The following is a 15,000-nucleotide window of genomic DNA, read 5'->3' on the forward strand; positions in this document are numbered from 1 at the left end:
TCTTCCTGGAGACGGTTGCTAAGCAACCCGGCCCGCCCCGGTTACAGAGGTGAGATGAGGAGCCGGCTACGACCCTGTGTCCACCAAAGCGGTTTTTCTCGCGGCTGGCGGATTTTTCCACTTGTTTTCAATGGGAACGCCTCGTTTTTAAAACTGTTTCCGTTTTTTGTACCGGTCGCCGAGAGTTCAAGAATGTTCAACTTTGGGTAAAACCATCATCACCGTCCAATCACAGTGGAGGAGGGGCGGGGCTAATACCACACTGACCAACCGCCACATTCTGCTTGTACAACGTCAACAAAAACGCTCTCTAGCGCCACAGCTAGGCGTTTCTGCTGGCTAAACACTCTTTGGTGGACACGCGGCTTTAGGGTTAGAGACCTGAGAGAGGCTCAGTGCTGATGTGTGTGTGTGTGTGTGCAGGAGTCTGTACAGAGAGATGCTCTTCCTCACACTGGCTGCCATGGGCAAAGATCACGTCGGTGAGTCACATGATGCTAAATATTACATCTCATTCTTTAGATTCAATCTGACGGATTGTTTCAAAGCAGTTTAAAGGGACAGTTCTCCCAAAGCTGAACATTAGCCCTTGATTTACTCACTCATCCTTCAGATACAATATAGATGCCCTTTTATGATGGACAGATGATATAAGCTTGGAAGAGTCAGGACATTTTTTAACATATCCCAGATTGTGTTCGTCTGAGAGAAGAGTGTCATATACACTAGGATCAGGGTTCAGGGTGAGTAAATCATGGGCTAATGTTCGGCTTTGGGAGAACTATCCCTGTAACACTGCAGCTCTAAAACACAATCATCATTATTCAGCTCAAATCAGTGTTGATTCAGTTCGGTTCAATAACTGTGTATATTGTGTGTGTGTGTGTGTGGTCTGCAGCTATGTTCGATAAGCGCTACAAGGCGGCGTACATGCGCTTGAGTGGATCTGTGGGTCGAGAGGAGCTGAGGAAGAAGAGAGTTCAGCCGCCCAGTGCTAAAGCTGTGGACTGTAGACGCTGCTTCCTCCTGCCTCTGGAGTGCTGAAACACACACACACACACACACACACACACACACACTCCAACACACACACACACACACACACACACACACTCCAACACACACACTCCAACACACACACACACACACACACACACACACACACACACACACACACACACACACACACACACACACACACACACACACACACACACACACACACACACACACACACACACACACACACACTCCAACACACACACACACACACACACACACACACACACACACACACACACACTCCAACACACACACTCCAACACACACACTCCAACACACACACACACACACACACACACACACACACTCCAACACACACACACACACACACACACACACACACACACACACACACACACACACACACACACTCCAACACACACACACACACACACACACACACACACACACACACACACACACACACACACACTCCAACACACACACACACACACACACACACACACACACTCCAACACACACACACACACACATACACACACACTCCAACACACACACACACACACACACACACACACACACACACACACACACACACACACACACACACACACACACACACACACACACACTCCGCTCCGTCTCGTCATGTCTTGCTGTCTGCCTTCACACACACACACAGTCATGCTCACACACACACACACACACACTCCAACTGCTTCACTGAAGACGCCCACGTGTTCTGCTGTGCATTATGGGAATGTGCGACTCTTCCTCCAGAAACTGCTTCTGTATCCCACAATGCTGAGCAAACTGACTTCCCTCAGACACACACACACACACTTCCCTCAGACACACACACTTCCCTCAGACACATACACACTTCCTGTCTTCACTCTGGAACCCGTTTCTGCCACATAAACAAAAACGATCATGCTTTCTAAATTTATATTAATGACAGTTGAAATTATGAGATAAAGAGTTGAAATGAAGACTCTTCATCTGAGACTCTTCATCTTCATCTGAGACTCTTCATCTTCAGTAGAGACTCTTCATCTTCATCTGAGACTCTTCATCTTCATCTGAGACTCTTCATCTTCAGTAGAGACTCTTCATCTTCATCTGAGACTCTTCATCTTCATCTGAGACTCTTCATCTTCATCTGAGACTCTTCAGCTGAGACTCTTCATCTGAGACTCTTCATCTTCATCTGAGACTCTTCATCTTCATCTTCATCTGAGACTCTTCATCTTCATCTGAGACTCTTCATCTTCATCTTCATCTGAGACTCTTCATCTTCATCTGAGACTCTTCATCTTCAGTAGAGACTCTTCATCTGAGACTCTTCATCTGAGACTCTTCATCTTCAGTAGAGACTCTTCATCTTCATCTGAGACTCTTCATCGGAGACTCTTCATCTCAGTCCTGGTTCGCTGAAGCGTGAGCTGCTGCTGCTGCAGAAACACCTCGAGGTTTGAGGACATGACGACGGACGCGTCCGGATTTGCCTCGTTTGCCTCGCTCCTCAGTCTGACTCTTGATTTCCTGGAACTCAGTCAGTGTCAAATAACAGAAGGCATCATGGGAGTCTCTATAGACAAGCTTTGAGCTCGTGTTCATGTCATCATCATCATCATCATCATCATCTGGACAGTTATGTAGTGAACTAGTCATGTGACCGCAGTGTCACGTGATCCTGCTTTTATCCGGCCCTTTTAAAGCATTTCATGTGATGATGCGTCAGAAACACCCCCCCCCCCCCCGATCGAGATTTTACCAGCGAGACGCAATTAAACCCGTTTACCCACAATCCCCCGCTCATCCGAAGCAAACATCACTCCGTCTTCATTTACTCGCTGAAACACAGCAGTGTGACAGTGAGAGTCAATGGGGTCCAAAGTCGTTGGGTTCCCAACACTCTTCATCAGAGGACGAGCGAGTGCATGAAGACGCACGATGATGTCATGACACCTCTACATCACGATTTTAGTTGTTAAATCTTTACAGTAAAGTCAACATTAGTTACCGAACATGAACAACACTCGACAGCACGCGCTCATTTCAACATTTACTAATCCATTATTTTATCTGCTAATATCATAGCTAACATGAACTAACAGCGTTTATGATCGGATATCAGTAAATACGGTTAAAGTTAGTTGATGCATTAGTGTGAATTATAGCACTTTATAGGAAAGCGTTTACATTTTTTCTAAATAGGAGTACAGTATTAGAATAGATGCATTCAAGCCTATAAATCACACATTTCACTTAAATATCAACCATAATTTGCAATGACACAGATGGTGGTGTTCGTATATATATTATGTTTTGAGTGATGCGTTTCTGAGCATTTTGGAGGTAAATGCACTTGATTTCATGACAATTATGAAAAATAATAATAATAATATTTATAGTAAAAATAATAATCTGGTTGCACTTTACACAAGACCTCATTTGTTAATGCATCAACTAACTAAGAACTATCCACTATCTTTTAATAATCCTGGATAAACATCCAACTCTTCCCTGTTCATGTTCACTAATGTTAACAGATGCAACTTTTGATTATAATAATGCATTAGTAAATGTTAGGTTGTGCTAAGATTAATAAAGGTGTTGTTCACTTTTAGTTCATGTTCACTAATGTTCCCCAAACTCCTCCTATCCTCAGACTGGAGTTTGGGATCTGGGATTCAAGCGTCTCATGTTCGTGTGCTTTTGTGTTTGTTTGAGTAATGATGTGATCCGTGTTTTAAAGCCGTGATCCCGAGGAAACTGTAGGATTTACGTCACATCACCTGTGAGGAACATGTGACCCTGTTTTACTGGCATTAGAGGAAATGACGTAGTTTCGCTCACTGCAATAACAGCGGGTTCACCAGGGACGCTTCCTTTATAAAGTTTAACCACAAAAGAGAGATTATAAAGCTATATTTAAGTTTTCATGTGTTTGCTGTGGTAATTTATATTGATGTGACCTTTGACCTTTGTTGTGAATGTTGTTTTGTTTTTTAAGAAAACTTTTAAAAACCTTCGTTCTCCGTGTGTTTTCTTCAGATTCAACACTTCAACCAGATCAAATATTTCAACCATATTAAAAGATCATTTTTATGAAATTAGAACGAGAATTTTGGTATTTTTGTATAGAAATTGTGTATAAGAAATAAGAAAGAAATAAAAAATATAATTAGATGTAAATAATGTTATATTTAAAAAAAATATATATATATATATATATATAGTGCTCAAGACATTTGATATTTGATACATTTAATAATTAGGAAGATATATAATTATATATAAATATATTTATACATTGCTCAAGACATGTTTATATGATGTTTAAATATACGATTTAAAATATGATTGCTGAAGATGATTTATGAAATTAGCACATTAGATACATTTTCACATGTACATTATATACAGTGAGGAAAATAAGTATTTGAACACCCTGCTATTTTGTAAGTTCTCCCACTTAGAAATCATGGAGGGGTCTGAAATTGTCATCGTAGGTGCATGTCCACTGTGAGAGACATAATCTAAAAAAAAAAGAAAATCCAGAAATCACAATGTATGATTTTTTAACTATTTATTTGTATGATACAGCTGCAAATAAGTATTTGAACACCTGAGAAAATCAATGTTAATATTTGGTACAGTAGCCTTTGTTTGCAATTACAGAGGTCAAACGTTTCCTGTAGTTTTTCACCAGGTTTGCACACACTGAGGAGGGATTTTGGCCCACTCCTCCACACAGATCTTCTCTAGATCAGTCAGGTTTCTGGGCTGTCGCTGAGAAACACGGAGTTTGAGCTCCCTCCAAAGATTCTCTATTGGGTTTAGGTCTGGAGACTGGCTAGGCCACGCCAGAACCTTGATATGCTTCTTACAGAGCCACTCCTTGGTTATCCTGGCTGTGTGCTTCGGGTCATTGTCATGTTGGAAGACCCAGCCTCGACCCATCTTCAATGCTCTAACTGAGGGAAGGAGGTTGTTCCCCAAAATCTCGCAATACATGGCCCCGGTCATCCTCTCCTTAATACAGTGCAGCCGCCCTGTCCCATGTGCAGAAAAACACCCCCAAAGCATGATGCTACCGCCCCCATGCTTCACAGTAGGGATGGTGTTCTTGGGATGGTACTCATCATTCTTCCTCCAAACACGTTTAGTGGAATTATGACCAAAAAGTTCTATTTTGGTCTCATCTGACCACATGACTTTCTCCCATGACTCCTCTGGATCATCCAAATGGTCATTGGCAAACTTAAGACGGGCCTTGACATGTGCTGGTTTAAGCAGGGGAACCTTCCGTGCCATGCATGATTTCAAACCATGATGTCTTAGTGTATTACCAACAGTAACCTTGGAAACGGTGGTCCCAGCTCTTTTCAGGTCATTGACCAGCTCCTCCCGTGTAGTTCTGGGCTGATTTCTCACCTTTCTTAGGATCATTGAGACCCCACGAGGTGAGATCTTGCATGGAGCCCCAGTCCGAGGGAGATTGACAGTCATGTTTAGCTTCTTCCATTTTCTAATGATTGCTCCAACAGTGGACCTTTTTTCACCAAGCTGCTTGGCAATTTCCCCGTAGCCCTTTCCAGCCTTGTGGAGGTGTAATTTTGTCTCTAGTGTCTTTGGACAGCTCTTTGGTCTTGGCCATGTTAGTAGTTGGATTCTTACTGATTGTATGGGGTGGACAGGTGTCTTTATGCAGCTAACGACCTCAAACAGGTGCATCTAATTTAGGATAATAAATGGAGTGGAGGTGGACATTTTAAAGGCAGACTAACAGGTCTTTGAGGGTCAGAATTCTAGCTAATAGACAGGTGTTCAAATACTTATTTGCAGCTGTATCATACAAATAAATAGTTAAAAAAATCATACATTGTGATTTCTGGATTTTTTTTTTTAGATTATGTCTCTCACAGTGGACATGCACCTACGATGACCATTTCAGACCCCTCCATGATTTCCAAGTGGGAGAACTTGCAAAATAGCAGGGTGTTCAAATACTTAATTTCCTCACTGTATATATATATAGTCTACTGTATGCATAAAGAAAAGAAATATGTACATAATTAGCTTAAGACAATTGATAGTTTAAATATATATAAAATTTTAAAAGAGGATGTTTATAAAATTAGCTCGAGACATTTGATATTTTTATATGTACATTTTATATAACAGATTAGAAAAAAATTATATATATTTTTATTATTATTTTAATATTTTTTACATTTATATTTTTTACAATTAAAATTTTAAAGAATGTTTATGAAATTAGCCCGACATGATATTTTAATATATGCATTTTATAAGAAAATAGAAATATATATATATATATATGTATATATATATATATATATATATATATATATATATATATATATATATATATATAGTCGTGCTCAGAATTAATCATACCCCTGGTAAATATGATAAAAAATGGCTGTAAAAAATGAATCTGCATCATTTATCCTTTTGATCTTTCATTCAAAAAATTGGCAAAAATCTAACCTTTCATTGAAGTAAAAGAATTGAAAGTGGGGGGGAAATCACATTATGAACTAAATGTTTTTCTCCAAAACACGCTGACCATAATTATTCATACCCTTTTATTAAATACCTTTTTGCAATCTCCTTTTGCCAAGATAACTGCTCTGAGTCTCCTCCTATAATGCCTGATGAGTTTGGAGAACACCTGACCTGAGATCAGCGACCATTCCTTCATACAGAATCTCTCCAGATCCTTCAGATTCCCAGATCCATGTTTGTGTTTCTTCTCTTCAGTTCAGCCCACTCATCAGGTCAGGGAACTGGGATGGCCATGGCAGAAGCTTCATTTTGTGCTCCGAAACACATTTTTGTGTTGATTTTGATGTTTGTTTTGGACGATGGAAGATCCAACCACGGCCCGTTATAAGATTTCTAGCAGAGGCCGTCAGGTTTTGATTTTTTATCTGTTGATATTTGATAGAATCCACGATGCCATGTATCTGAACAAGAAGTCCAGGACCTCCAGCAGAAAAATATGCCACAAAAATATAAGATCCAGTGGTAAATTAAATTGTACACATGGGGTACTTTTTATCCTTGTGTTCACCAAACCCATCTAGTGTGTTTGCTGCCAAAAAGCCCTTTTTTAAGTTTCATCTGACCACAGAAGCCTGTGCGGTTTGAAGTTCCAGTCGTGTCTGACCACTGAATATGCTGGAGTTTGTTCTTGGAGGAGCGAGGAGGATTTTTCTTGAAACCCTCCCAGACAACATGTGGTGATGTAGGGGTTGTTTGATATTTTTTAATAGGCTTTCTGACCACCAAGACTCAACTAATCCCTGCAATTCTCCATCTGTGATCCTTGAAGAGTCTTTGGCCACTCAAACTTTCCTCCTCACCGTCCATTAAGACAGTATAGACACACGTCCTCTTCCTGGCAGATTCGTAACATCTTTAGTTGATTATAACTTCTTAATTATTGCCCTGATGGTCAAAATGGGGATTTTCAATTCTTTAGCTATTTTCTTACAGCCACTTTCTATTGTGTGATGGTCAACAATCTTTTGCTGCACATCAGAGCTATATTCTTTGGTTTTACTCATTGTGAGGGATGATCAAGGGAATTTTGCCTTTGTGTTTCCTCATATTTAAACTCCTGTGAAACAAGAAGTCATTGCCCCCCCCCCCCCCAATTATTTCAATTATTTTACTTCAGTAAAAGGTTAGATTTTTGCTTGTCTTGTGCTAATTTTATATATCATGAATTAATAAAAGAAAGGGTGGAAATCACTAATTTAGTGGGAATCAATAATAAAAATGTATCTATTTAAAAAAATAAACCAAAAGTTGAAGAAACCCCCGTTTACAGAGGGAAATATATTTTACCTGATCAATAGTAGCGTCGCAGCACCTCTGCGTGAGGGGCGTGTCCTTGTCTCCCACTGCTCGCTGATTGGCTGATGGCGCGTGGCCCCGCCCCTGCTGGAGACACATCTGATGAGACTCGCGCTCAGAGACTCAGAGAGGAATATTGGGATTCTGGGAGAGGAATAAAGCAGCTCTGAGGAATATTGGGATTCTGGATGAGGAATAGAGCAGCTCTGAGGAATACTCGCGCTTGGTTTGGTCAGTCAGAGGATGAAAGTCCTGCAGAAATGAAGAGAGTGTCAGTGGTGCTGCTGCTCTTCACACTCTCAGGTGAGTTTCTCTCAGTGCTTCTGTCTTTGTTTGACACTTGTTTATTTACGCTCAGGAAATATCTGTGTGATATATCATAACTAATAACACTGTTCCTCTAATGCAGACACTGATCATGTGAATATTGCTGCTCATATGTAATTGACTGTCCTGTTATTAGTGGAGTCATTCATTAAAGCTTTAATGAGTTCAATTAGCAGTCCTTATCTGAGATCTGTGCTCGAATCCATATTCTCATCTACATTTATATCGATGCTTGTATGTAATATTGATAACTTTATATTGATATTAGTTCTGTAATTAACAATTATTTTGATAATGAATCTGTTGATTAGTGTGTTTTATTCAGATCTGTCATGAGTTTGATGCTTCACTGAGATTTAAAACTTCAATTTCAACCATTTTAAAAGATTTTTATGAAATCAGCACTAGACTTTTGATATTGTGTGTGTGTGTGTGTGTGTGTGTGTGTGTGATTCAGTCACTGCAGGAGCTTTGCTCTGATTCTGAGTTTGTTGAAGTTCATGTTCGTGAGACAGACAGACCTGAGCCAGACATTGACCCTGACCTTTGACCTGACCCTCATTATCATATGACTGGGTCTTTAGGGTCGGGGTCAGACTGGGTGGGGGGGGGGGGGTGATTGAGATCTCATTATAAGGGCCCGTAATCCTGAGGCAGCTGCTGTACACACACACAGACACACACACACACACACACACACACACACACACACACACACACACACACACACATACTCACAGACACAGGGTTCACAAGGTTAATCCAAAAGATCTACACCGCATGTGCCTGTGGTCAAACTCTCTTCTGTGTTTGTGTCACAGGCATTCTGCTGTAACACACACACACACACAGACATACGTACACACACACACACACACACACACACACACACACACACACACACACACACACACACACACACACACACACACACACACACACACACACACACGCACGTGAGCGGCGACTGCTTCATTTTCCTAATTAGCACCAGAGTCTATTCAGCACTGTGGGAACCAGATCAGTTTCATGAATATGATAATTTGTCACACACACACACACACACACACACACACACACACACACACACACACACACACACACACACACACACACACAATCACTCTAATATGATGATTTGCTGATCAAGAAACATTTATGATTATTATCAGTGTTGAACACAGCTTCATATTTTTGTGGAAACTGATGCGTTTTATTTTCCAGGATTCTTTGATGAATAGATAAAGAACAGCATTTATTTGAAGTAAATACATTTTTAATGTTACAAAAGATTCTATGTCACTTTTGATCAATGTAAGCTATAAATAATCAATATAGAATTAACAGTGCATTAAAAATAGAATCAAGTTAATAAAGAACCAATAATAATTGATCATCAGATCCTCATATTAGAGTGATTTCTGAAGGATCATGTGACACTGAAGACTGGAGTAATGATGCTGAACATTCAGCTTTGATCACAGGAATAAATTACACTTTACTGTATATTCACATAGAGAACAGATGATTTACATATCAAACATTTATTTTATTAACATTACATTTTAAAAAAGAAATTCATAAGTAGACTCAGTGTATAGTTGTGTACTTCAGGGATTCTCTATCTTTCGTCAGTCGAACCACTTTGAGCTTCTAGATTTTCTTGAGATTTTAAGTTCATATTTCGACATCTCAGCGTTCTCTGATGACGGTTAATGCTCAGAATACATGCAGATATTAAATATCGAATTACTTTCAGTAGATGAGAAGGTCTTTAAGCTCATTTCCCATGGTATTGAATCATTAGCATATTCATATATCATGACATTTGCATGTTACCTCTTCAAAGTTGCAGAGTCTAAAGACACTGGTAATATACCGTGGTACTGGATCAGAGTGTGGTGTGAACTCTGTAACTGGATTATAAATATCTGGGATGCTTTATTGAACATTTGTGTAATAGATTCAGCAGAATTTCGAGGCGTTGGACTCCGTCTGCGAGGCTGTAAGTGTTTTCCTGCGGGACACACACACACACACACACACACACACACACACACACACACACACACACACACACACTCACGTTCTGATGAGCAGATGTGTGTTTCTCAGTCTTCATACGGCCGTGAACTTCAGAACACAATGAAGAGAGCAGGAGGAGGAGCGGCTGATTCTCATGACCTCTAGGCTCTGAGGTCACAGTCCTAGGATCTGGGGGCGGAGCTGAGCCTCATGATTGACAGTCTTAGGGCGGAGCCACGTCTCACGAGCGACAGCCGCAGGGAGGCCGGATCCTCCAGTGTTTACCAGTGAACGTGCTCTGCTATTGTGAGGAGAGAAAACAGCTGCGGCTTTAGACACTACTGGTGAATCTCATTTAACTAGAGCCAGATAACAACCAGACCAAACTAGAGCAGACCAAACCAAACTAGACTGAACCAGACCAGATCAAACCAAATCAGACCAGACCAAACCAGACAGAACAAACCAAACTATACCGAACCAGACCAGACCAGATCAAACCAAATCAGACTAGACCGAACCAGACCAAATCAAATCAAACTAGACCAAACCAGACCAGATCAAACCAAACTAAACTGAACCAGACCAGATCAAACCAAATCAGACCAGACCAAACCAGACAGAACAAACCAAACTATACCGAACTAGACCAGATCAAACCAAATCAGACTAGACCAAACCAGACCAAAACAAATCAGACTAGACCAAACCAGACCAAAACAAATCAGACCAAATCAAACCAAACCAAACTAGACCAAACCAGACCAGACCAGATCAAACCAAATCAGACCAGACCAAACCAGACCAAAACAAATCAGACCAAATCAAACCAAACCAAACTAGACCAAACCAGACCAAATCAAATCAGACCAGACCAAACCAGACCAAAACAAATCAGACCAAATCAAACCAAACCAAACTAGACCAAACCAGACCAAAACAAATCAGACCAAATCAAACCAAACCAAACTAGACCAAACCAGACCAAATCAAATCAGACCAGACCAAACCAGACCAAAACAAATCAGACCAAATCAAACCAAACCAAACTAGACCAAACCAGACCAAAACAAATCAGACTAGACCAAACCAGACCAAAACAAATCAGACCAAATCAAACCAAACTATACCAAACCAGACCAGACCAGATCAGACCAAATCAGACCAGACCAAACCAGACAGACCAAACCAAACTAGACCAAACCAGACCAGACCAGACCAGACAGACCAAACCAGACAGACCAAACCAAACTAGACCAAACCAGACCAAAACAAATCAGACCAGATCAAACCAAACCAAACTAGACCAAACCAGACCAAAACAAATCAGACTAGACCAAACCAGACCAAAACAAATCAGACCAAATCAAACCAAACTATACCAAACCAGACCAGACCAGATCAGACCAAATCAGACCAGACCAAACCAGACAGACCAAACCAAACTAGACCAAACCAGACCAGACCAGACCAGACAGACCAAACCAGACAGACCAAACCAAACTAGACCAAACCAGACCAGATCAGACCAAACAACATCAGACCAGACCAGACAGACCAAACCAAACTAGACCAAACCAGACCAGACCAGACAGACCAAACCAGACAGACCAAACCAGACCAGATCAGACCAGACAACATCAGACCAGACCAAAGATCGAATCGGATCAGACCAGACCGCTTATACAAGGACTCAACGTTTAAAAAACCTCTGGAGTTTCAGTTCTTATAGTAAAATGTTGTTGATCTCACACTCATAAAACGTCTTATTCTCACAGCATTGTTTGTTTTCAGTGTAATTCTTTTTTAAACTTTGGCAGTCTGATCATGTAATGAGTCTAAATGGAAGGCTTTTTGCATTGCATTGTGGGATACTGTACTGTTTAACAGGTCGTGTGTGTGTTGTGTATGTATACTGTACACTGCAGGAATGATGGGACAGTTTTCTGAACACACACACACACACACACACACACACACACACACACACACACACACACACACACACACACACACACACTCTGCTTGAGGAAAGGCCTGTTCACACCAAGAACAATAACCCTAACCATACAGTTTTAATGTTCTAGTCATGAAACTCTCGGAGCGTTTGTCCTGGGAATGGATATATGACCGTGTTGATATGTTTGGTCTTGGTGGAATAGATCTGCTGAATTACTATTGTTAGTAACAGTAGTTACTTATTGTTATGGTTATTATAAGTTGTTGTTATGATTATCGTAATAGCAGCCATTATTGTTAGTTATCACTATAGTTATTGTTATGGTAACCATTATAGTTACCAATTATTGTTATGGTTGTCGCTATAGTTATCGTTAGTTATTTTTATGGTTATTATAAGTTATGGTTATAGCTACTGTTGCAGTTATTGCTATAGTTATCGTTAGTTATTATCATTCTAGTTACTGTTATAGTTATCATTAGGTTATAGTTACGGTTATAATTTAGCATTATAGTTACCACTATTGTTATAGTTATCCATAGTTATTGTTATGGTTATAGTTTACTGTTGTAGTTATTACTATAGTTATTAGTTTTAGTTAACTTTAATGCTGTAGTAGTTATGGCTATAGTTTTCAGTAGTTATTGTTATGGTTATCATTATAGTTGTGATTACAGTTCTGGATCTTGGAATCCTCATGAATCTCTTGCTCCTGTGTGTGTGTGTGTGTGTTCGGTTTGTTTGCGGAGTGATTCCCGTCAGAGAATCTGAGGAGCGTCTGAAGTGCACCTGAGGTCATGTGACCAGGTCAGAGGTCATGTGACCAGGTCTGACCCTGATGCCACGAGTCTGGGTTTTCCACGCGAGCGCGTTCAAGTTCAAGTGTGACTGCAGTGTTTTGTGTGTGTGTGTGGCAGCTGCGAGGGGGGCGGTGTGTGTGAGTGATGGTGTGGCATGGGAAAGTCACCCTCACACACACTGTGAAAGACACTCGCAGCGCCACGGGGCGGAGGAGGGGCAGATGCTCTTCAGACGGGGCAGAATGATGGGGCAGGGGCAGTTATGGAGGAGGAGGGGGGGTGGAGCCGCATTGTGTGGCTGTTTTGGGGTTTTGTGTGTGTTTGTGTGAGTGCTTCTGAAAGAGCCATCAATCAGACGCCCGAAAGTCAAGTTTAAGTTCAGTGGAGATGAATCACTTTGATTAAAGACGCCCTAAATCCAGAAGAACCACCAGCCCGCACTGAGACTCAGCCGTATCTGTCTACTGATGCAAGTGTGTGTGTGTGTGTGTGTGTGTGTGTGTGTGTAAACACTGATCTAAAGAGCTGAGCGACCTGGATCTTTACATGCTTTTTCTCATTTAATTTTGTTTGTGGTTTTATTGGGGTTTTTATGCTTAAACCAAGAGCAAATATCCACTTGTTTTCCTCTGAATCAGGTTTATTTGTCTGACGCCATTGACTTCATTTTGATCAGTTTCTTATTAAACCGCACTTCTTATCTCAGGTCATTTTGCTTCTCCATTAAATGTCTTGATTTAAGAATGTTTAGATATTTGTATTAGAAAAGACAGAAATACTGTGACAGAACAGCACTTTTTTTAGGTAATATATAAAAAATATTTTTTAAAATAGTTATAATAGTGGTTATTACATGGCTCTGTGGAATACTTGATTCTGATTGGTCAGTCGTGCTGTAAGTTATTCCCAGATAACAGCCGCTGGGAACAGAAACACAGGCTCATCCGGGTCACTGAGGTCAGCAGCGCTACACACTCGCTACACACTCGCTAGGAACGTTTTCGTGGAAGTTTTGCATTTGGTGAGCTAATAAAATATTTTATATAAAATAAATTATTTTAGTTTAATATAAAATAAAACTCAGTCGAATCAATATTTTGTGTACAGTTATTTAATTATGCCATCCAGTATCGTGGACTCGCTCTCTCTTGTTTCACACAAACGCAGCGGCGGCCATTTTGTGTCTATTGTTTTGTACACTGTTGGATTATAGGATAACAATCATGATTTTAAAACAGTTTAATCTGAAATCAATATCTCTGATCTCCATAATTATTTATGTGTTGAAATGCTGTGTAATAAGTGTTATGACTGTATACCGTATCTCTTAAATGTCCGTCTAGTTTGATCTCGCCGCTGAAACTGCTCTCCGCGAAGCTTTGCGTTTAAAGAGCTGATAAAATATTTAGATCAATATTTTGTGTTGAATTATTTACTTATGTGGCAAGTATCCGTGTAATAAGAGGATAATGTACATCCAGCCGGTTGTTATCTCAGAATAAACCCCTTCAGAGGTGTGTGTGTGTGTGTGTGTGTGTGTGTGTGTGTGTGTGTGTGTGTGTGTGATGAAGACCTGATCCTGATCACCCGGTCGGGTTTATTATGATATAACAAACGGCTGGATGAACATTATCCCTTAATCTACGTGTCTTATGAACTTCTGTTTATCTGACGTTATATGAATATGAGTAACAGTTTTCCTCCATCAGGATTTCATCATCCCTCATGATGCATCATCATCATCACCATCACCATCTTCATCATCACGAATCGTTCGTAAGCATCAGTTCCTCTCAGATTAATCAGACGGGTGTCAGTTGTGTTCCCCGTCATCATGTCCTCTGCTCTTGTCCTGCAGGTTTGGGCGGAGCTTCAGAGTTGGCTTTCATCAAAGAACCCAGTGATGTCATCGCCGTGAGGGACCGCCCCCTCATGCTGGACTGTCAGGTGGAGGGGGAGGGGCCTATC

The 15,000-nt window shown here is 40.6% G+C and overlaps 2 protein-coding genes across 7 annotated transcripts in view; both read left to right on the plus strand.

Annotated features, from left to right (window-relative positions):
• Nucleotides 1-1,212, plus strand: part of dennd4b (DENN/MADD domain containing 4B) — a 77,247-nt gene extending 76,035 nt beyond the window's left edge. For all 6 annotated transcript variants that reach the window (XM_081387842.1, XM_081387847.1, XM_081387843.1 and 3 more), the window contains 3 exons: nucleotides 1-49; nucleotides 424-482; nucleotides 899-1,212. The exon at nucleotides 1-49 is cut by the window's left edge and continues 117 nt beyond it. In XM_081387842.1, the coding sequence (XP_081243968.1) occupies nucleotides 1-49; nucleotides 424-482; nucleotides 899-1,044 (254 nt within the window). In that variant the 3' untranslated portion in view covers nucleotides 1,045-1,212. The remainder of the gene's footprint in view (nucleotides 50-423; nucleotides 483-898) is intronic.
• A 13,737-nt stretch (nucleotides 1,213-14,949) lies between these two features.
• LOC308703960 (immunoglobulin superfamily DCC subclass member 3) overlaps nucleotides 14,950-15,000 on the plus strand; it is a gene marked incomplete at its 3' end in the record, with an annotated part of 18,365 nt that continues 18,314 nt past the window's right edge. The window contains exon 1 of the mRNA XM_081388007.1: nucleotides 14,950-15,000. This exon is cut by the window's right edge and continues 196 nt beyond it. Within this exon, the coding sequence (XP_081244133.1) occupies nucleotides 14,965-15,000 (36 nt within the window). The 5' untranslated portion in view covers nucleotides 14,950-14,964.

Source organism: Scardinius erythrophthalmus, assembly GCF_964197995.2.
Source record: "Scardinius erythrophthalmus genome assembly, chromosome: 16".
Classification (NCBI taxonomy): domain Eukaryota; kingdom Metazoa; phylum Chordata; class Actinopteri; order Cypriniformes; family Leuciscidae; genus Scardinius; species Scardinius erythrophthalmus.